The 23,691-nt window shown below is 35.4% G+C and overlaps 1 protein-coding gene across 1 annotated transcript; it reads right to left on the reverse strand.

Moving 5' to 3' along the window:
* Nucleotides 1-1,971: 1,971 nt before the first annotated feature.
* LOC133323093 (serine/threonine-protein kinase par-1-like) lies at nt 1,972-13,154 on the reverse strand. Its single transcript, XM_061532051.1, has 6 exons — nt 13,098-13,154; nt 5,875-6,136; nt 5,710-5,809; nt 5,464-5,646; nt 3,152-3,638; nt 1,972-3,087 (listed from the first exon to the last, which is right to left on the reverse strand). Exons 1-6 carry the CDS (start codon nt 13,152-13,154, stop codon nt 1,972-1,974), a joined length of 2,205 nt encoding a protein of 734 aa, XP_061388035.1.
* Between the last annotated feature and the right edge of the window lie 10,537 nt (nt 13,155-23,691).

The raw sequence follows: 23,691 nt of genomic DNA on the forward strand, positions 1-23,691 counted from the left end.
CCTTAAGGATGGAACGACCGATGGTCGACGGTACCGTTACAAGCTTGTAGCCAACAAGAACCACTGAGGAAGTGCAATCGCGGCTTACCGAATGGACTCAAACTCAAATACCGTGTCGGAAAACGAGCCACTTAGAAAGTCGGGAGAGTGATGGTCAGACAAAATTGGTGGAATACGCGAGTAAGGAGTACGACAAAAAAAGAAAATTATTTGGGTCGCAAAGGCGGAAAGTGGCCAGGACGAATCGGTGAGATAAAAAATCAAAGAGAAGGGAGACTTTCCCTACATTTCTTCTAAAGCGGAGGTCTCGTGAAATAAGAGCAATATCGACTCAGCCTTCCGAGACATTCTAACTCAAATTCCGAATTGGAAACCAAGTAGGTAGAAGGAGCGAGTAGGAAAGATGTGTAAGAAAAATGACCTGAAGCGCCGAAGTCGAAAAATAAGAACAAAGAACAGCAACAAGATAAAGATAAGACTGACATTCCCTCAATTTCTTAAAAAGCGTTGGTTCCAAAGAAGGAAAAAAGCTTCTGATCTGAAGAGAGCTGAGCTAACCGAAAGTCAAAGGAGTCTACAACGAGGAACAAATTAAAAAAAAAATACTCTAGTATCAAGATTGTGAAGAACAGTATCGGAGGAAATGTCTACGATCCCAAGTCAGACGAGACGGGAATCATGTACCTAAATAATCACTTCCAAGATATTAGGTCGCCTTACTGCTCGAGCCCATCAGCGTTTCAGGGTCTGCAGTCAGGGTACCGAAGTGAGCCTTGATTCTAGCTCTAGTATCAAAAAGACGAGCGTATGTTCAAAGTCTTCCGCAAAGCCTGGGTTATAATTCCGTCATTTCCTTCCTCGAGCTCATTAGCGTTTCACGTTTAACAGGGTACCGAATGTATTCGAAGGGAGACTTGTTAATTCCTTGGCGCCTCACACAGTTATTCAGGCTTAGTTTCCAAGTCCTTAACATGGTACGTGGCTATGTCATGGTTCACATCAAAACCTCACTCAAAAATGTATATGAAGTACTCAGTAAAACGAATGTGATTTTTCGACTGATTTTGGCGTTGCAAATAAAATGCCCCAACGACATCGACCACTGGTTATGTACCCCGGACTTTTCTGCGACTATTCCCAGCCCATTACCCTCGATGACATAAGCTCGAGCCTGGAGAGACAGGCGGAACTTCATCTCGATATTATTGAGAATTCGGCACAGTCAATAAAGTTCCCAGGTCCATCTCTGGGATGACTCACCCTTGACGGACGAGAAAAACGCTATGGATAACACCGTGATTAACACAACGGCTATTCAAGTGACTAATCTAAATCAAGGTAAGGTATCAAAGACGATGAGAGGGAACGCAAACCTTGGTGAGTATGGAAGTCCAAACTCCATTGCGGGCAGTGGAAATTTGTAGCTTTCGAGACAAATGACCAACGAAGTCTCCGGCAGAAAGATCTACCGGAGAGCTATTAACTTCTGAACCCGGTTAATTGAACGGGATAGGAACTCGAATACTGACAAAGAAATTCCTTTAGATCAAGTGTAACCTCAAATTCTTTTTAAAGTTCTCACGGATGACATTGCGTGGGATTTCCTGATAGAAAGAATTCATATGTAGCGTCTGAATGTGGCTTTAGTTACGCCTCCAATGGAGGGGAAAACTGGGATGATGTCAGGGAATTCTTATCAATCAGGTGCTTCGCGGGGTCCTTGAGTATTAAGAACCGGTTGCAGCCATAAAGTATTTCTTTAAATAAATATCTCTATAATTTTTTGGTATATTTTATAATATTTTATTTATTTATATAACTAACAATAAAAGTAATTTAATTTAAAAATAAATTATTAAAATGTTTTTCATTATAATTATCAGACAGATAAGTTTTGCAGTAAAAAATACAAAAATAAATTGATGAATTAAAAATTAAAAAATAGAATTTTGCAAATTTCACTGCAACTTCTCATCTTCTCTTCTTGAAATTATTCGGATTGATGCGATCGTATGCGGTGTCTTTCATGCTGTTCAATGCCGTTGTTGTCATGGCTCCGGTATAGGTCCTTTGACCTTGGGAATTTTGTGTGCGTACCGTCGATATGGGATTGTTGATGATTTGTGGGGAATATGTGGTGCCATTTTGCAACTTGTTGCCATTCATTGAAGGTTGAATTTTACCATTGGTGGTGGTGGAGTTATTCCATTGGGATTCATGGATTTCTGTTGACCCATAGGCACTATCTTTGACGTGAGAGTCATAGAATATATTTTGGTTTTGTTCGGATTTTTGTTGTAATGGATTTGAGTTCTGTTGCTGCTGCTGTTGTTGTTTGGCATTATTGTTGCCGCCTCCCATACCGGGCATAAGTAGCGGAGCCATGGTCTGCAATGAATTGGCCAAACCGGAAAATGTTACCGATTTGTTGTTGATATTATTTTGGGGCTGCAACGGCTGCACCGCTTGCCATTGTTTGTTGCTGTTGTTCTTGTTGTTGTTGCTGCTACTATCCAATGCCGGAGTACTGGCAAATAGAGCATTCTTCAGCGAATCCGATTTGGAACGTTGTAAAATACTTTTATTACCACCCATTGGTTTGGAGGTTCCAACACCAATTGAATTCTTATTCGGCGATGTTGGTGCAAAATTTGTGGTATAATTTTCATTGGCATCACTTAACTGATCATAACTCTGACTAAGATCTACCAAACGATTCAGATCGGTATTGGTGGAATTGTAAATTTCCATACTGCTGGAAATTAAATCGGCTCTGGAGCCGAGAGTTACCAAACTACCGGCCAAACTGTCATTATTCATCATGGTCGAAAGGTTGCTAGCCATCGAAGAGGGACTATCAGATTTTTGCTGTTGATTAAATTGAGCGGTGCCCATTTCACTGGGACCCACTTGGACGGCCCCAGTACGAGGATCAAAATGTTTTTGATTGGCATCCTTAAGGGTTGTCTTAATTTCCTTTGGCTGTTCGGTGGAGGAAGAACGCAGCGAGGAAATGTGACCACGTACCGGTTCTCGGGAAACCGATGAGGAGGGCGATGATGCTGAATTGGTTTCTTCCAGTTCCTCCTAAAAGAAAAAAAAAACAAAATTTTAATTTTTATTTTTCTTCCTTGATAATCCAAATACTTACCTCATCCTCTTCTGTGATAACCGAAGACTCTATCCATTCCTTGATTCTTATCTTCTTTATATGCCTATCGACATTTGTCTCGATACCACAATCGGCCAAATTAAAAAGCAAACGATTCTTCTCATCGGGACTGCTGTGAAAGGAATACATTGATGGACACAATTCATCCGTTTCATATTCCGCCATTTCTTTCTCAGCCGTTTTTGCCAACCAACGATCATCTAAGAATTTTGTTAAATCCGTAAGGGTTTTCGGCCTTCGATCTGCCCTAGGCTCTAGAAATCTCTTAAACATACGCTGAGCTCGTGATGTTAGTAATTTGAAAAGCTTTGGTGTCCTCCGCATGGCCAACATCATACTATTTTGCCATATCAAATAGCGCATATATCGGGGATCATCCGAGGCAGCCTTTTGCCACGGCAGGCAACCCGTAAGGCAGACGAATATCACAATGCCAAATTGCCAAACATCATGACTGGGATCAGCTCTGGAAATCGAGAAGAGGTGTAATTTAGATGAGGATCTCTGTTACGTTTTAGTTTCTGAAGAACTGAGGCAACCAACCAATTTTGCACGAATAAGGAAGTAATTCTCATTGACTTCACAGTACGATACGAATACCTATTTCAGTTTTCTCAACTGTCGCTGTTAGTTTGGATTTTGCCGAAGCATTTGATAATGTTCGGCAAAGAGCAATGATATATAAAATAAGAAGGCTAGGCTTCGATTTTAATATATGTAGGCTTGTGTCTAGTTTTCTAGCTGACAGAAGATTTAAGGTTAAAGTTGAAGAAAACCTTTCGTCAAAAAGGGCAGTCAATGCCGGGGTTCCACAACATTTTTATTAGTGATATACCGCATGCGCTGCAGTGGGAGCCCATGCATATTTGGAGCAACTCTTCGAATACTTTCAAACTTGGAAAATGCATTTAAATGTCGATAAGTGTGAGGCAATAACCTTCAAAGGCAAGAAGAAATATTTATACCGCAGCGCCGGGCAGTATGAACCTACTCTTGCTATTGGAGATCCACAAGGGTCTCTCCTTGGACCGGTTCTTTTCAACATTTTTATTAGTGATATACCGCATGCGCCCGAAGGACAATTACTCCTAGCATACGCAGACGATATATTTGTCGCTGCAGTGGGAGCCCATGCATATTTGGAGCAACTCTTCGAATACTTTCAAACTTGGAAAATGCATTTAAATGTCGATAAGTGTGAGGCAATAACCTTTAAAGGCAAGATGAAATATTTATACCGCAGCGCCGGGCAGTATGAACCTACTTGGAGGGCAAACAATAAGAAACTCCCACCAGATTAAATATCTGGGAGTTATCTTAAATAGTAAAGTTGTGTGTGTTGTAAGGCATATTGATTACGTTTTCAGGAATGTCAAAGGAGTATTTTGGTACTACCAGCGTGCTCTCAAAGCAACTCCGTTAAAGTTGGGCTTTTTATCTACAAACAAGTAATAAGGCCACTAATTGGGTACGCCTTCCCTTTTTGGTTTGGGATCTCTTCCCACCAAATAGAGAGGCGAATCCTTAGGTCCTGCTTAGGCTTAAAACCACAAAAAGGAGTAGATGGAATCTGGCGATTACCTGCTAATAGAGTAGTGTATGATTCCATCGACTTCAGCCGAGTAGATAACTTTCTAATGGCAAGCGCTCTTAGATTCCTAGACCGAGCGAAACATTAGAAAATAAGTTAGTTAGAGATAGCCTTTTGCACGAAACAGACGTCGAAAGATTAATTCGAGCCGAAAGATTAATTCGGAATGAAGAAGGTCTTTTATATAGAAATGACCAGCTCCTCTTCTATCATCATAGGTTTGGGACACTAGATAGATATAGTACCGTTTATAGCACATTTCAGTATTTGCCCCATCCTAAACCCCTCTAATCCGGAAATTGTTCTATTTATTGATGAAGAAGTTCTAAAAAGGGAGACCTCAGGATGTGTATATATTTCAAAAAAGGCCAGAAAGGATATTCTATATAGATCCAAGCAAACGCATACTAGCTGTGGAAGGTCTTATACATATTTATTAAACTTCTTCGGAAGTGTTTACTTTATATAGGATATGAGGAAGACCGCCAGTCTGTAAAAGGTCTCAGATTTTCAATCTACATACATTGAAATCCTGTCAGACAGTCTGAGCAAGTTCATTTCTATCTAAAGAAGCCCTGAAGATTCACTCACTTTTTATGTAGAATATCTCTTATCTGGCTTTTATAGCTCTACTATATTTTCCTGCTCTCAATTTCCTTCCAAAATAAGTAAAATTGGAAAAATGTGTCGGAATACTCACTTATATGTTCCCTCGGGCTTAATTTCTAATACTTCGGGTGGACTGTATGGCAGCCATTCGTTGCGTCTTTCGACAAGGGTGCCTGTTTGAAATGATTCACCAAAATCACACAGCTTTACACGGGTAAAATCGGAACGGTATATTAGAACATTATCTAATTTTACATCACGGTGAACAATGTCTCTGAAATTCGGAAGAGTAAAATATTAAATAAATAACAAAAATTAAATTAATAAATCCACCTACTTTGAATGCATATAATCTAAGGCGGAACCAATTTGTTTGGCCACACGTTTGCTGTAGACCTCACCAACCCCGGTATCGGTAACGTTTGAGGTTAGATCACCTATTTAAAAGAATTTTTTTTATTGGAAGTAATGAAAACTATTTCAAAATAAATTATGACCTTACCCAACGGAGCATACTCCTGTGTGAATACATAAAATCCAGCCGTCTCGAAGGCCACATCATAGGTGGTCACAATATTTCGATGTATACCCAAATGTAGACCATAATGAAATTCCCGATAGAAATCATTTAGTGAGACATAGGGTTTGGGCACCGCTTTTAGTACCATTTCTGTATGGGATGCTCGATGTTCGACCAAGAGAATTTTGCCAAACCATCCTTCGCCGACAATTTGCAGTATATCAAATTCATCGACCAAATGTATCTGAAAAGAAAAAAGTAATGGGAATTTAAAAATAAATAAAAATATTAATTTTAATAAAATTGAAAGTTAAAAAACATTGGTAAAAAGTCTACTGAAGAATGTTTCGAAACTGCGTGAATTAGAACAAATGGTATTACAATTGAAATTTTGTGGACATTGCAGACTTTTTCCGGTTGAGGATATAGAAATATCCGCCAGTAAGACAAGTTATGACACTGTTTACCACATGGACAGCGGAGATGTGGCTATTTTTGAATATGCAGGTCGAGGGGTCCACAATTCCGACTACCAATTACCCAAAGGTTCTAGGGGTCACATTCGATAGTTTTTATAAGTGGTCCGCGTATGCCACAGCTATTTGCGATAAGGTCAGGAGCTGAAACAAGGTTCTCAAGTCGCTAGCCGGCAGCACTTGGGGAGCTGACAAGGAAACCTTGTTAACGACATATACAGCAATAGGTCGGTCTGTGGTAAACTATGCGGCGCCAGTGTGGTCCGCTAACGTCAGCGCAACTACCTAATGGATAAGCACCCACCACCCAGGCATGTCAGGAAGGATCTTCATGATCTGGAGAGAGAGGTCCAAAGGTACAAAAAGTAGCCTCTAGATCAACAGGCCTATTAAGCAGGATTGAATCGTATTCACACGGATGCAGTTAAGGAAGCAATTCGCCTCATATTCGGTATGTAAAACGGCATGTACACTAGAACTTTTTCACCGGGTTAACCTACTTTATGAGGATTTATTTGACATATACGCAAAGGAACTGACAATTGAAACCCATTGGGTTAACGAAATCCGGTTAAATGTAAACGTACTATTAAGGGTATATTGAAGGTTTTACCCAAATTTTCCATTCGAAAAAGGCTGTAATTTGAAATATCGGGTTCGTGAAGCATTGTTTGCAGAAAAAATTCCAATATAGTTCCATATTTTAAGTAGTCACCATACATGGGTCCCGGAATGTTAATTTTTCACCCTGAGTGTCTGTAATTTGTCATTCGATGTTCTTCCTCGTTGAGAGAAAAACATTACCGGAGAAATTTGTATACCCCCCACCATAGTATAGACGGCATATTAGTTTTGTTTTTCCGTTTGTAACTCATCGAAATAATCATTTGCGACCCTATAAAGTATATATTCTTAATCAGCGTAAAATTCTATGACGATTTAAGCATGTCCGTCTGTCTGTTGGAGTCACTCAAGCGTCTAAACGAATTGAGGTAGATCGCCAACATTTTGCATAGAGTCGTATTTTGTCTGCAGGCAGGTTAAGTTCGAAGATGGTCTATATCGGTCCACGTTTAGGCATAGCTCCCATATAGGGGTACCCCTAAATTGTCGGTATTTGGGGTTCTTGAGGTCGTTTTTCAACCGAATTCGAAATTTGGTACAATGGGTTCTTATTGGATACCAAATTTCTCCACTAAAAATTATAAATATAGGTCCACTTTTATCCATATAACGGTACCTCCAAATTTTCCGTTTTTGGGGGATTTTGACCGGATTTTTTCACCGAATTGCCTGTAATTTAGTACTTTGAGTTCTTATTGGTTAGCAAATCTCTCCACAAAAAATTGTAAATATAGGTCGATTTTTTCGGGTAGCCCCCATGTAAGGGTACCCCCATTTATAGCATTTTGGTGTTCTTGAGCGCGTTTTTCAACCGAATTCGCTGTAATTATTAATATTCATCCCCGTTCAGGGGTAGTCCCCATATAATCTTTTTATATTAAAATAGTTAGCTGATTTGTTCCGTGTGTTGTGTTGTTTGTTCCTCGGAATAGTCAGTGGAATTCTAAGACAACTTAGTCATCTATTATTCCGCCTTCTAAAGATATCGTGATAAAAAGAACTCGAACCTGAATATGAAACCTGATAATGAAATATATCGGCAGGCATTTAGGCATCTCCTCCATATAATGATACCTCCCGAAGGAAATAATTGAAATACAAAACTAAAATATTGGGTTCGAAATCGACGTATATCGGTCATTAATTAGGCGTAGCCCTCATATAATATTAACCCCAAATATTGGCTAATAAATTTTCAATGTAGGTCCATATTTTGACAAAGCCTCCATATTAATGACCCAACCTAAGTGACTGCAATTTGGCATTCCTGATTCTTGTTGGGTAAAATACTCATTCCCTGAAGATTTGCAATATCGGTCCATTTCGCTCGGTCATATGTTCCCCGATTAAAGTATCCTCCTAATTTTTCAGTAGTTGTTGGTAAAAGGTAGTTGTAGGTAAGGTATTTAATTGCAATGTTCCCTAAGCAATAACCCCACTTGAAAATCTACTTCAAATGCGGTTTCTGTAGCGTGTGTGTTTAATTTATCTATTTTATATGATTTACCTCCAATATTTTATATATACACATATGTTTAGTTTATACGTAATTTTGGCAAAATGCCAAATTTCCCCACCTCTCAAGCACCACATCAAATGAAAGCCCAAACGGGAATGCCAAAACATATGGAAAATTGACAAGATTCAATTTTTCTTGTTATGCCTGCATTTTCCTCAAAACTGAGTGATGGTGGAAAGAAAAAATGGCCACATATCTATGCACGAATTTCCTAAAATAAAACATTTTTATAATTGCAAATTAGCAAGAAATAATAATTTATACAAAATCATAATGATTTCATTATAATTCGGCAAAATTGAAATGAATCGAATTTGTTTCATTTCTTTGGCACCGCTGTATGCAGGGTGTATGCGTTCGATATTTCAATTCATGCCGATATTTACAAAAGAGCAATGGGAGAGAGAGAAAGAGAATCTGATAAAACAGGTGGTTTATTATAAACAAATTTATAATTCTAAAAAAATACATATTTAAATATATTAATTTGTTGTTGTTATTGTTGATATCTAGATATGGATATATTCAATATGGTTATGAGTGGAGACACGCGTGTTCATTGTCCGGAATTCATATAGAATGTGTCATAATGTTGATGTTACATTTTGTTTTTGCAAATTGGTTGATAAGAAAAGTTCGTTTGAAATTTTTTTAATAAATAAAAATAAAGACCAAAAATAAAATTAATTTTGAAAAAAGAAAAAAATAAAAACAATTAGACTGTTTCACACTCTCAGAAAACGAAATATAAAATTACAAATACAAATAGGATTTTTTCCTTCAATGTATGGAAAATTGGGCTGGGCCTATATATGGAGGCAATTTTTAAACACCTATACCCATATTGACATTTTTCTACGAACTGTAACTTTTACAATACCCTCAGGAATTTCTGAAAATAGAACCTGTAGGCGCACAAAGCCATTTTCCTAAGATGTTCTGTTGACTGCAGTCTGCTTCTTTTTCAAGTTGTCTACAAATACCTCCTTCAGGACTTGCTTTTCTGCAAATATAAGATCTGAGATCCATCTATTCGTCAATTTCCATTGCATATTGGTGATATCGTATGATCTTCCATATATAGAAGCTATCTATATATATGTCATCTGGGTATTATAGCTTTATGTGGCCTCAAGAGCTTGTAACCCCTCGAAATATTGGTTCTAGACCCACTTTTTAGTATACCGTTGATGCTATATCCAAGAGATCCAAGATGGTCAAGGATGACACCTACAAATTTCGGTGATGATCAGATATTTAGAGAATGGAATGGTGGACCTAAAGCCTTATTATTGTATGGTTTCCTAGTCGCTCTAGAGACTACTATTGTAAGTCGAACATCACAAATTTTCCACGGGATAAGAGATCTGGCCATTTAGAATTGCTGTTTTCAAATGGTCGGTCAATATTTAGAGGGTTAACTGAACGAAGACTTTTGTGTGTGATATAACCAAATTGGAATCGTATGTCGTTTACTCCGAGAAAAAATGAATCGGAAAATTAAAGTTCGATAGTTGTTGTGTAGGGTATCATGTGGTCGTCTCAATATACTGCCCCGTTCATTGGTTTTCCTTAAGTTTTTTTCCACAGGACGTATTAGGAATCCTTGTTCTGAAGATGGAACCTAAAATTTGAAGGAGGTATTTTACTTATAGACACCTAGACGAGGTCTCTTATAGATATAACATTTGATCTAGTTTTCTTCAGATAAAAACTAACTTAATCAAAATTAAAAAAACGCTCCCAAGCTCACCTAAGGACTACTATAATGATAATTATCTACATAGATTTATGTCAGCCTCCAATAAGCTTGAATGACAAATTATTGCCCATTCGGTTAGAAAATTCGGCCAAAATTCACCAACTAAGAATCCGGAATACCAAATTACAGCTCCTTCAATTGGAAAACAGAAACCTTCAAAATTTTGAAGGTACTGTATCGAAACGTGCCTCAAGTCTTATAATATATGAATTGAAGAGACCTTGGGCTAAGTATTTTGAGATGCTAAAAGTTGGGGTTGAAGTGCTGCACAATTTTTAATCCAAAATCTTAAATTCGGTGTAATTTTTATAGATTCTTCTGGAAAATAACGCTGCTTCATCAAATATATTTTCAATTCAATCAAATATGACCTTTTATACATCTCATGCCTATTCGATATTCAAGGACAAACTAATTTATAATTAATTGTTTATAATTAGTTTCTTAGATGTTCATTCGTGTCAATCACATCAATTCGCACCTCAACAGAAATTTAAATTACACGAATACAGATTGATGGTGTATAAGGGTGTCATGGTAATAATGGGAAAATTATAGGATTCATATTAAGGGTCCTACAGCTCTATTGGTCATGGAAAAAATGAACTGTATTAAAAAATTTAACCATAAGGCTCAAGGTCCCTGACAAATATCTTAAAAAACTAACGCCTGCGGCTCTATTGATCCCAAGAAAAACTATTTAAAAATGCATGCCTTTGGCTTTATTGGTCTCTGAAGAATTTTATTTAAAAAATCTACGCCCAAAACTTTATTGACTCCTGCATTTATATATGTACAAAATCAATGTCGAAGACTATATTGGTCCCTAAAAAATCTATTTAAAAAATCCACGCCTGATGCTCTAATGGTCAGCAAAAATCTATTTTAAAATAAGCTACGTTAAAGGCTCTATTGGCCTCTAAAAATATATTTAAAAAATCCAAGTTTAATTGCCCCTGCACAGTGGTTTTTGTACTTGAAATTGAAAAACGGTAAAAATGACCGCCTTCGGCAATCTAGTGTTAAGGAGATTAACAGGCCACACAACATCCTCAAGGCAGGGATGTACGCAGGGGGGCAGCCCGGGGGGCCCGGTCGCTGAAAAAAAATCTATTTGAAAATCCTCGATTTAGGCTCTATTGTCTTTTAATATATTTCAGTAGTGTTTGCGGTTTATTTGGGATACCATTTGTATTTTGTTTTTGAAAAATAGTCGGGCAAACAATGCCATACATTCCCCACTAATAAATAGTTGTTTATACCCTTCACCACACTGTGGTACAGGGTATTATGTCTTTGTGCATATGTTTGTAACAGGCAAAAGGAAACGAGATAGACCCATGGTTCCTTTTGAGAATATGCATAGAATCACTTTCTAAGTCGATTTATGCATGTCCGTCCGTCTGTCCGTCTGTCTGTCTGTCCATGTATTTTTGTGAGCAAAGTACAGGTCGCATTTTTGATCCGAATTGGATGAAATTTGGCACAGGTCACTTATTCGGCCCAAGGACGAACCCTATTGAAATTGGGAAAAATCGGTTCAAATTTAGATATAGCTCCCATATATATATTTAACCGAATTAATGTAAACGGTCCCTATATATCTTTCGATTTGCACGAAATTTGGTACAGCCTAATCATTTAAATCTAGAATGATGTCTGCCAAGTTTCGTGAAAATCGGTCCAGATTTAGATATAGGTCCCATATATAGTTTCGTCCGATTTCATGTAAATGGTGCCCCAAAGTCCCTATATATCTTTTGATTTGCACGAAATTTGGCATTACGCACTGAATTAAGCCTAGAGTGATGTCTGCCAAGTTTCGAGAAAATCGATCCAGATTTAGATATAGCTCCCATATATAGTTTCGTCCGATTTCATGTAAATGGTGCCCCAAAGTCCCTATATATCTCTTGATTTGCACGAAATTTAGCATAACGTACTGAATTAAGCCTAGAGTGATGTCTGCCAAGTTTCGAGAAAATCGGTCCAGATTTAGATATAGCTCCCATATATAGTTTCGTCCGATTTCATGTAAATGGTGCACCATAGTCCCTATATATCCTTCGATTTGCACGAAATTTGGCAAAACGTACTGGATTGAGCCTAGAATTATGTCTGCCCAGTTTCGGGAAAATCGGTCCAGATTTAGATATAGCTCCCATATATAGTTTCGTCCGATTTCAGGTTATATTTGGATAGATCTTCCATATATATTTTCGCCCAATTTCAAGTAAATTGGGCATCAAACTCCTCATGTTAGTCAGATTGACATCAAATTTTGAGCAACGTACAAAATTGAGCATAGAATTGCGTAGTTTCGTTTTCTATTTATATTTGTTTGAAGTCGATTGACATACTTTATGAATAGATCTAGGTAGATTCACATTTAGATAAATATCACATATTTTTTTTCATCCAATTTTATGTTAATAGTCCGGTTTAATATACCCATAGTGGTGAAGGGTATCATATAGTCGGCCCCGTCCGACTTTACTACTTTCCTTACTGGTTTTTTTTTTATAAAAACAACAAACTGAGATTCAGCCAGACTGTCTTTTAATATTTATTTTTGAAACATACGCCTTCACAAAAAATATATATATTAAAAAAATGCAAGATCCCTGAAAAAAAATCTATTTACAAATCCACCCCTAAGACTCATAACCCCCTGAATGATTTATTTAAAACATCCATACCTTTGTCTGTATTGGTTCTTTGCCTCCCTAAGAAGGCTCTATAGATAGTCTACAGAATACCTTAAATATTAGTGTGTCTGTTTGTTCCCATTTATTTTATTATTGAATATTTTGGACAAACTTACCTTTTCCAATTCAAATTGTCGAATTTTATGGATATTCCCTCGTGGTTTCTTAGACATTTTTCTGGTTACAGGATTTCAGTTTCAAAAACAAAAAAAAGTAAATCCCCTTTTTTCACAAATCACATTTGAAGTGGGCGTTGAAAAGTTAAATGAATTATAATATTGACGATTTGATTTGGAATCACTGATTAACAATTGAATTTATTTATTTATTTTCAATTTTTTTGTTCTTCAGCAATTGTATTTATTTCAAGGTGTTTAAATTATTTATTTATATTTTTTATAGAAATTCTTTCTTTCTGGCCTCAGCCTGCCAGACCAGACCACAACAATCAAAAATTGTTTTATTTGAATTTTGTTTCTTTTTTCGTCGATTCTATTTATTGTATAAATAAATAGAAATATTTACAATAACATTTTTTTTTCAATAACCATTGTATTTTTGCAAGTTATTTTTTTTTTGTGGGAGCTTCACTTTGTTGTTGCTTTAATTTGGGTTAATTGTTGTTGTTATTGTTATTGTTGCTGTTGTCTTTTTTCACGCATACAAATCAATTTCGTAGCAAAATTTGAAAATAAACAAAAACAACAAAATATACTATATGGGAATATATATCAAAAACGCATGGTCCCGAACGTGGCCATGTTTTGCCACGGCGCGTGTCTTTCTTTCAAAAAATTTTGATTGAAGAATTATTCGTTACAACTATAAAAATGGGAAATTTATTTTTAGAAATGCTGCTGCTTGCAATCACCGTATTTGCTTCGACCGGCTGCCCATTTTTTTTTATTGTGCAGCATTAAATAGATGAAGAAGGAGAAGAAGAGACATGAGAGAGATGAAAGAAAACAAAACATTTTACATTTGCTCGGGGATTTTAATTTTACATTATAGCGAACATATATAGTATTGAATATTTAAATGTATATTAGGGTGCGAAAATAAAAAAAAAATCAAAACCTGTGCCTATATTGACCCCTGATCTATTTAATCATCCACGCTTGGGGCTCTATTAACCCTGAACAAATTTATTTCAAAAATCCACTACTGGTCCCTGACCAAAATCTTATAAAAAATGGTAGTGGAAATATTATTTAAAAAATATACACTCGGACCTCCATTGGTCCCTCAAAATACCCATTTAAAAAAAAGAAGGAGGCTCTATTGGTAGTGGAAAAAAAATTATTTAAAAAATACACACTTGGGCCTCCATTGGCCCCTGAAAAAAATTATTTAAAAAATACACACTTGGGCCTCCATTGGCCCCTGAAAAAATTATTTAAAAAATACACACTTGGGCCTACATTGGCCCCTGAAAAAATTATTTAAAAAATACACACTTGGGCCTCCATTGGCCCCTGAAAAAACAATTTGAAAAATCTATTTAAAAAATCCACGCCTGGGGCTCTATAAGTTCCTCAAAGAATCTATTTAAAAAATCCACGCCTGTGGCTCTATAAGTTCCTTCAAATATCAATTTTAAAAATCCACGCCTGTGGTTCTATTGGTTGCAGAAAAAAATCTATTTATAAAATCCACGCCTGGGGCTCTATAAGTCCTTAAAAAAATCTATTTGAAAAATCCAAGCCTAGGGCTCAATAAGTTCCTCAAAAAATCTATTTAAAAAATCCACGCCTAGGGCTCAATAAGTTCCTCAAAAAATCTATTTAAAAAATCCACGCCTGGGGCTCAATAAGTTCCTCAAAAAATCTATTTAAAAAATCCACGCCTGGGGCTCAATAAGTTCCTCAAAAAATCTATTTAAAAAATCCACGCCTGGGGCTCAATAAGTTCCTCAAAAAATCTATTTAAAAAATCCACGCCTGGGGCTCAATAAGTTCCTCAAAAAATCTATTTAAAAAATCCACGCCTGGGGCTCAATAAGTTCCTCAAAAAATCTATTGAAAAAATCCACGCCTGGGGCTCAATAAGTTCCTCAAAAAATCTATTTAAAAAATCCACGCCTGTGGCTCAATAAGTTCCTCAAAGAATCTCAATAAGTTCCTCAAAAAATCTATTTAAAAAATCCACGCCTGGGGCTCAATAAGTTCCTCAAAAAATCTATTTAAAAAATCCACGCCTGGGGCTCAATAAGTTCCTCAAAAAATCTATTTAAAAAATCCACGCCTGGGGCTCAATAAGTTCCTCAAAAAATCTATTTAAAAAATCCACGCCTGGGGCTCAATAAGTTCCTCAAAAAATCTATTTAAAAAATCCACGCCTGGGGCTCAATAAGTTCCTCAAAAAATCTATTTAAAAAATCCACGCCTGGGGCTCAATAAGTTCCTCAAAAAATCTATTTAAAAAATCCACGCCTGGGGCTCAATAAGTTCCTCAAAAAATCTATTTAAAAAATCCACGCCTGGGGCTCAATAAGTTCCTCAAAAAATCTATTTAAAAAATCCACGCCTGGGGCTCAATAAGTTCCTCAAAAAATCTATTTAAAAAATCCACGCCTGGGGCTCAATAAGTTCCTCAAAAAATCTATTTAAAAAATCCACGCCTGGGGCTCAATAAGTTCCTCAAAAAATCTATTTAAAAAATCCACGCCTGGGGCTCAATAAGTTCCTCAAAAAATCTATTTAAAAAATCCACGCCTGGGGCTCAATAAGTTCCTCAAAAAATCTATTTAAAAAATCCACGCCTGGGGCTCAATAAGTTCCTCAAAAAATCTATTTAAAAAATCCACGCCTGGGGCTCAATAAGTTCCTCAAAAAATCTATTTAAAAAATCCACGCCTGGGGCTCAATAAGTTCCTCAAAAAATCTATTTAAAAAATCCACGCCTGGGGCTCAATAAGTTCCTCAAAAAATCTATTTAAAAAATCCACGCCTGGGGCTCAATAAGTTCCTCAAAAAATCTATTTAAAAAATCCACGCCTGGGGCTCAATAAGTTCCTCAAAAAATCTATTTAAAAAATCCACGCCTGGGGCTCAATAAGTTCCTCAAAAAATCTATTTAAAAAATCCACGCCTGGGGCTCAATAAGTTCCTCAAAAAATCTATTTAAAAAATCCACGCCTGGGGCTCAATAAGTTCCTCAAAAAATCTATTTAAAAAATCTGGGGCTCAATAAGTTCCTCAAAAAATCTATTTAAAAAATCCACGCCTGGGGCTCAATAAGTTCCTCAAAAAATCTATTTAAAAAATCCACGCCTGGGGCTCAATAAGTTCCTCAAAAAATCTATTTAAAAAATCCACGCCTGGGGCTCAATAAGTTCCTCAAAAAATCTATTTAAAAAATCCACGACTGGGGCTCAATAAGTTCCTCAAAAAATCTATTTAAAAAATCCACGCCTGGGGCTCAATAAGTTCCTCAAAAAATCTATTTAAAAAATCCACGCCTGGGGCTCAATAAGTTCCTCAAAAAATCTATTTAAAAAATCCACGCCTGGGGCTCAATAAGTTCCACAAAAAATCTATTTAAAAAATCCACGCCTGGGGCTCAATAAGTTCCTCAAAAAATCTATTTAAAAAATCCACGCCTGGGGCTCAATAAGTTCCTCAAAAAATCTATTTAAAAAATCCACGCCTGGGGCTCAATAAGTTCCTCAAAAAATCTATTTAAAAAATCCACGCCTGGGGCTCAATAAGTTCCTCAAAAAATCTATTTAAAAAATCCACGCCTGGGGCTCAATAAGTTCCTCAAAAAATCTATTTAAAAAATCCACGCCTGGGGCTCAATAAATCCCTCAAAAAATCTATTTAAAAAATCCACACCGGGGCTCAATAAGTTCCTCAAAAAACCTTTTTTAAAAAATCCACGCCTGTGGCTCAATAAGTTCCTCAAAGAATCTATTTAAAAAATCCACGCCTGTGTCCATATTGGTCCCCCAAGAAATCTATAAAAAAATGGCTGTGGTCTCTGTAATTTCTTTCTTGATTAATCTTTTTCTCCCCCTCTTTTCTTTTATTTCCTGGACTATTAATTTAATTTATGTTTACATTTGTTTATAATGTGTAAATAATCCATGTGTATGTATGTTTGTCGACTGGTATACATCACCAGCATCCTCATCATCATCCGCATCATTTATAAGCATTAATACGAAGTTCTTTGTTTGCCAGCCATCGAGACAGAGGCGATGTTTCTTTATTCGCTCCTTGGTGAAATCTACACGGAAGTTTCGAATAAATAATTTAATTTGACATAATGTGAATTTTTAAACGTTTATTTAAGGACAATGAGCAGTGGGACTGGCGATTTCGTAGATAAAGTCATACTCGTACATATATAGATGTTAATAAAGGTGTTGAATTGGAAAACAGATTGCCTTTAATTTATAATAAAATCCAGATATACGCTCAAAATAGATTTCAATGGGGAGTTCGTACGTATGTGTGTATGGTGAATTGATATTGTACAAGGAATATAGTGCGTATATGTTAGTAAATAAAGAAGTTAATCATACGCAAGGGTGGATTTTTTAAATTTATTTTTACACTGACCAATAAGGCCACAGGCGGGGATTTTCTTTAAATAGATTTTTTGAAGCAAGATTGAACCACAGTCGGGAATTTTTTAATATATTTTCAGGGACCCAAACGTGGATTTATATAGCTTTTTTCAGGGACTAAAAGAGTGACAGGCGTGGATTGTTTAAATAGATTTTTCAGGACTAAAGGGTTGACTTGCGTGGATTTTTTAATTAATTTTTTAAGGAACTAAAAGAGCCGCAGACTTGGCATTTTTAAATAGATTTTTTCCATAACCAATTGAGCCACAGTCGTGGATTTTTTAAATAGTGTTTTTCTACAATCAGTAGAACCACGTAATAAAAGAACCTCAAGTGTGGATTTTTTAAATAGATTTTTCGCACGACCAACAGAGCCACAGGGGTATATTTTGAAATCGATTTTTTCGCGACTAATACAGCTACAGATTTTAATTTTTTAAGAAACTAAACGAGCAACAGGCCTGGATTTTTTAAATAGATTTTTCCATGACGAATAGAGCCCAGGCGTGGATTTTTAAATAGATTTTTTTCAGGGACTAAAAGAACTACAGGCTTAAATTTTTTAAATAGATTTTTTTCCACGACCAATAGAGCCACAGGCGTGGATTTTTTAAACAAAGTTTTTTGAGGGACTTATCGAGTCACAATGAAAATTAAAAAAAAAGGTTTTTCTTCCGAACAGGCACAGACGTGGACTTTTAAATAGATTTTTTTCCGTAGACGTGGATTTTTTAATTAGTTTTTTTTTTGTGAGTGACTTATCGAGACACAGACCTGGATTTTTTAATTAGTTTTTTTGTGAGGGACTTATCGAGACACAGGCCTGGATTTTTTAAATGTGAAATTTTTAAATAGTTATTTTTTCCGAACAATGGAGTCACGGGCGTGGATTTTTAAAATATTTTTTTTCAGGGACTAATGGATTTTTAAATAGATTTATCTTCTGACCAAAAGATCTACAGACTTGGATTTTTAAAGCAGATTTTTTATTAGACTAATAGAGACACGGGTGTTGGTTTTACTAAGTAGGATTTTCGTAGAATTTTAGATTTTTTTCAGGGACTAATCGTGGATTTATTTTTTAAACATATCTTCTAAACGACCGATAGAGCCACAGGCATGGATTTTCTCAGGAACCACATGATTTCCTCAGGAACTACTAGAGCCAAAGGCTTAGATTTTTTCCCCGACCAATAGAGCCACAGGGGCGGATTTTTGAAATAGATTTTCTCAGGAACTAGTACAGCCACAGGATTGGATATTTAAATAGATTTCTTCCACCAATAATAGAACCACGGGCATGGATTTTTATGGATTTAAATGGATGTCTTTATCGAATAAAGAAGCCACAGGAGTAGATTTAAAAAATTCCACGTCCAATAGAGCCACATGCGTGGATTTTTAAACAGATTTTTTCCACGACTAATAGCGCCCCAAGTGAGGATTTTTTAAATAGATTTTTTGTATGACCAATAAAGCCACATGCTCGGATTTTTTAAATGGGTTTTTTAGGCAGCAAAAGAGGATTTTTTTAAATATGTTTTTCAGAAACCTGTAAAGGATCTTTAATAGTTTTCTTCAAGGATCAATAAAACGCTTGCGTGGATTTAGTCGAATTTTCAGGGGCTAAATTTGTAAAATATATTCTTTTTCAGATTTATTTAGTATCTTACAAGGACTAATAAAGCCATAGGCTAGGATTTTTTGTATAGAATTTTTTCAATATCAAGATGGCCTAAATTTAGAATTTTTAAATAGATTTTTCTAGGAAGATTTGTGCCAAAGTCTTGGCATTCTTAAACAATTTTAAAGGGGCCAATAGAGCCACAACAGTGAATTTTTTAAACAATTTTTTTTCAGGGACCAATAGTGCAATTATCATCGATTTATTAAATAGGCATTTGAGGGACTAGCAGAGCAACAGATAAGAATGCGTATACGTAATTAAGATAAAAATTATGTATACGCCAGAGTAAGAGTGGTTTCAATTCCATTTTTTCAAGACCAATAGAACCGCAGGCATTTGCTTTTTAAATATATTTTATTCAAGGACCAATGTCTTCACAGGCGCGGATTTTTTCAACAGAAATTTTTCAGGGACAAAAAATTGAGTTAATGTATTTTTACCAGGGAACACTAGAAGATTTTTAGGATTTTTAAATATTTTTTAACGACTGCAATAGGGCCACAAGCATGACTTTATAAATATTTTTTCCGGAATTAAAAGAATCATTTATTAAATCAATTTTTTGAAAGACTAATAGAGCCATAGGCTTTGTTTCATTTACTTGAATTTTTTCAATACCAATAAAATTCAAAACGTTGAGTTTAATATAAATAAGTTTTAAACATTGAGAAATTATTGTTGCCCTTTGGACTTTCTTTTTTATTTATTCATTTTTTTAAAATTAATTAATTTTCAATGACCTCAAGCCGGAAAAATGAATAAATAAAAAAATTAACCTTTCTTTCAGTAATTTATAAAACCATTGAAACTATTTTGAAGTACTAATAAATTCATAAGGTAAGATTTATTTACTAGAATTTTGTCAATACCAATAAAGTCCAAGACGTTGAGTTTAGTACAAATATTATTTTATTTATTTTAATATATTATTCTTAATTTTCTTACTGAGTTTTCAGTTCAAAACTTTTTTGAATTTTCATTTGGCTGTCAATCATATGGTGATTCAACACACTTTTGAATACACATAAATGTTGGGAAATGCAAGCACATATACATACACATATACTCTATATGAAAATGATGAGTATTCATTCATATTTAGCTAAACCTACTTGTAAACTATATTTAGTTTGATTGCATTACTAAAATGGCCTAAAAAAACTATTCATAAACAAAAACATTTCACAAAAGGCAGAGATGAGAATGTAATAACTGAATAGTTTTGCTTCGTAAATCTGTCACCCTACTAAATGGCGTCGCGGTGGGCAAAAATATCAAGACACACTGTGATACATTTATACATACTTTGGCCGACGACATACATATAAATATGTATGTATATATCAACAAATATGCAGACAATATACATATCTGTTTTTTTTTATTTTTTTTGTTGTATGACTGACAAAGACAAAAGTTTGTTTTTGTTTTTTGTTATAAAAGTTTTCAAAGAATTTTTAATGACGTCTCAATGAATGTCGGCATGGGGTGCGATTGCGAAAAAAGAATGTTTTTAAGAGCCAGACAAACAGAATAATATATTAAAATAAAAATTAATAAGTTTTAATAATGCGGCATAAAATTTATATGTAATAAATATTTAATAAAATTAGTTCCATTAAAAACAAATGTATGAAGTTGGACATTTGTGTTAAATAGAAGATAGATCTGATATTGTAACAAAATGCATGAAATTTTGAGTAAAAAATTAAAGAATATATTTAATAATCCCTAAAGAAATAATCCAATTGAATAAATAATAATGGGATTACTTATGGTGATATATAATCTCCTAATTGCCAGCGAATCATTGAACCCATTTTCTGTGTATTATTTATGGACCAATAGATTTCCAAATATTTTGAATATGTTGACCTTCTGTTTACAAAATATACAACATAAGCGTGACAAATTTCTTCTGAAAACTCTTGATATGATGTCTAAAAGCAAAATTTCATAACGATCGGCACGGTATTTGAAAGTGGCATAATAAGGCGTTGATTTAAAAAAAAATTATCGGGCCAATTAGGCGTGGAGTTTTCAAATAATATTTTTTTCAGGACCAAAAGTCGTGTATTTTAAAATAATAAATTTTACAGGCTCAATTAGGCGTGTTTTCTTAAAATAATTTTTTTCTCATCAATTAAGGCGTGGATTTTTTAAATAATTTTTTACAGACCAATAAGGCGTGTTTTTTTAAATATTTTTTTACAGGACCAATAAGATCAATAAAGCGTGTATTTTTTAAATATTTTTTTCTAGGACCAATAAGGCGTGGATTTTTTAAATAAAATTTGTTTCTAGGACAAATAAGTCGTGGATTTTAAAAATAATATTTTTACAGGACCAATAACGAGGGTTTTCTTAAAATATTTTTTTCTCATCAATTAAGGCGTGGATTTTTTAAAGAATCTTTTTTCAGATACCAATAAGCCGCGATTTCTTAAAATATTTTTTATACCCTCCACCACACTGTGGTACAGGGTATTATGTATTTGTCCGATATTAGATAAATAGTGCACCAAAGTCCCGTAATATCTTTCGATTTGCACGAAATTTGGCATAGCGTACTAAATTGAGTCTGGAATGATGTGTGTAAAATTTCCTGAAAATCGGTTCAGATTTATATTTAGCTCCCATAAATATTTTTGCCCGATTTAATGTAAATGGTGCACCAAAGTCCGTATATATCGTAATAAATTAAGTCTACAACGATGAGTGTTAAGATTTGTGAAAATCCGTTCAGATTTAGATATAGCTACCATATATATTTTCTTCCGATTTTATGTAAATGGTGCACTATATATCTTTCGACTTGCACGAAATTTGGCACAGCGTACTGAATTGAGTATAGAATGATGTATGATACGTTTCGGGAAAATCGGTTCAGATTTCGATATAGCTCCCATATATATATATATATATATATTCGTCAGATTTTACATAAATGGCGCACCAAACTCCTAATGTTTGTCCGATTAACACGAAATTTTGCCCAAGGTGTCAATATGAGACTTGAATGACGTTATTGAGTTTTGTTGCAAAATTGGTACAGATCCAACCTAGCGACGTACCGAATAGCGTGTATTAATTTTGCTGTAAATCGTTTTGCCTAAAAAATTGTACCACTGTACGCAAACGACTCTAAATCTGCCCGAACGGTATTAAATTTATCATAGGTTGCAGAAAGGCATGATTATGTTCCATCGAGGGAACATTGACATGCAATTGTAAGGATACATATGTAGAATATACTCAAAGTTGTGAAGGGTATCATATAGTCGGCCCAGTTCGACTTTACTACATTCCTTACTGGTTTCTCATCAATTAAGGCATGGATTTCTTAAAGAATATTTTTTCCGATACCAATCATATTTTTAAACCAGTGAGCGGAGCAGCATGTCGGACGGGGCCGACCATACGATACCCTACACAACTACCAGGGAACTCTAACTTTCTGCGGATTTTTTATTCCGAGCCTGGGAAATATTTCGCGATATTTGCATTCACTTGTCCGACAAGAGGTCAACAAATATTACTAATATTCAGTACAACCCTTCTAATTACTTGTTCAGATTCCCTTCAGCGTGGCTTGTGTTGTGATGTTCGGCTTTCAATTGATCGACTCGAAAAAACACAACAAATTAAGTTTTCGATCCACTTTACCCACTTCATATACGGGTTGTCCTTGACCATAACTGGAACCTCATTGTTCATTTCAAAGCGATCAGCTCCATATTTCCGCCCAGTGCGGTAATGGGTTACTAAATAATATCTCAATACGTAAGCACCTGCAAATATTTAAGTGTAACTCCCACATCCGAGTACGTACGACAATATAATTTAAAGGCCCACCGCTCCTCTTGGATATACTATCAACTTCTCGGGTCTATGTCCTTTAGTGGTAAATCTATACGGTATAGAATACAAATTTTGTAATTTTTCACACAAAAGTCTAAATAATGACCAGTCTTTGTCAAAACAGGCATGCTTATTCTTTGGCCCTTCTCTATGTAAAATTCGATGTTCGGGCCATAATTGCGGTCCGTGGAGCGACCAAAAAAAACGACACAATTTATTTATTTGGTCCATTTTATCACCTAAATATTAACCGATCTTTACCAAAAACAATAGGGGTTTTCACTGGCCAGAACCCATCGTACATGCAAAATTTCGTGAAGATTGGCCCATAACTGTGTCCCGTATCGTGTTTACAAATTATAATGGACAGACGGACGGACACACATGTCTAGATCGACTTAGCTAGTCGAGATATGACGATCGGTATACTAAAAGGTGGGTCTAGGATCAATATTTCGCGGCGTTTCAAACTCTTGGGGCTGCACAAAGCTATAATACCCTGACAACATAGTTGTGTAGGGTATAAAAATCCAGTTCTTGTTTAGATCGATGAAAAAATATTTTTAAAAAATCCACGCCTTGTTTAGGT

Source organism: Musca vetustissima, unplaced genomic scaffold, assembly GCF_032173495.1.
Source record: "Musca vetustissima isolate MV318-11 ecotype Yass unplaced genomic scaffold, APGP_CSIRO_Mvet_v1 utg20272, whole genome shotgun sequence".
NCBI lineage: Eukaryota > Metazoa > Arthropoda > Insecta > Diptera > Muscidae > Musca > Musca vetustissima.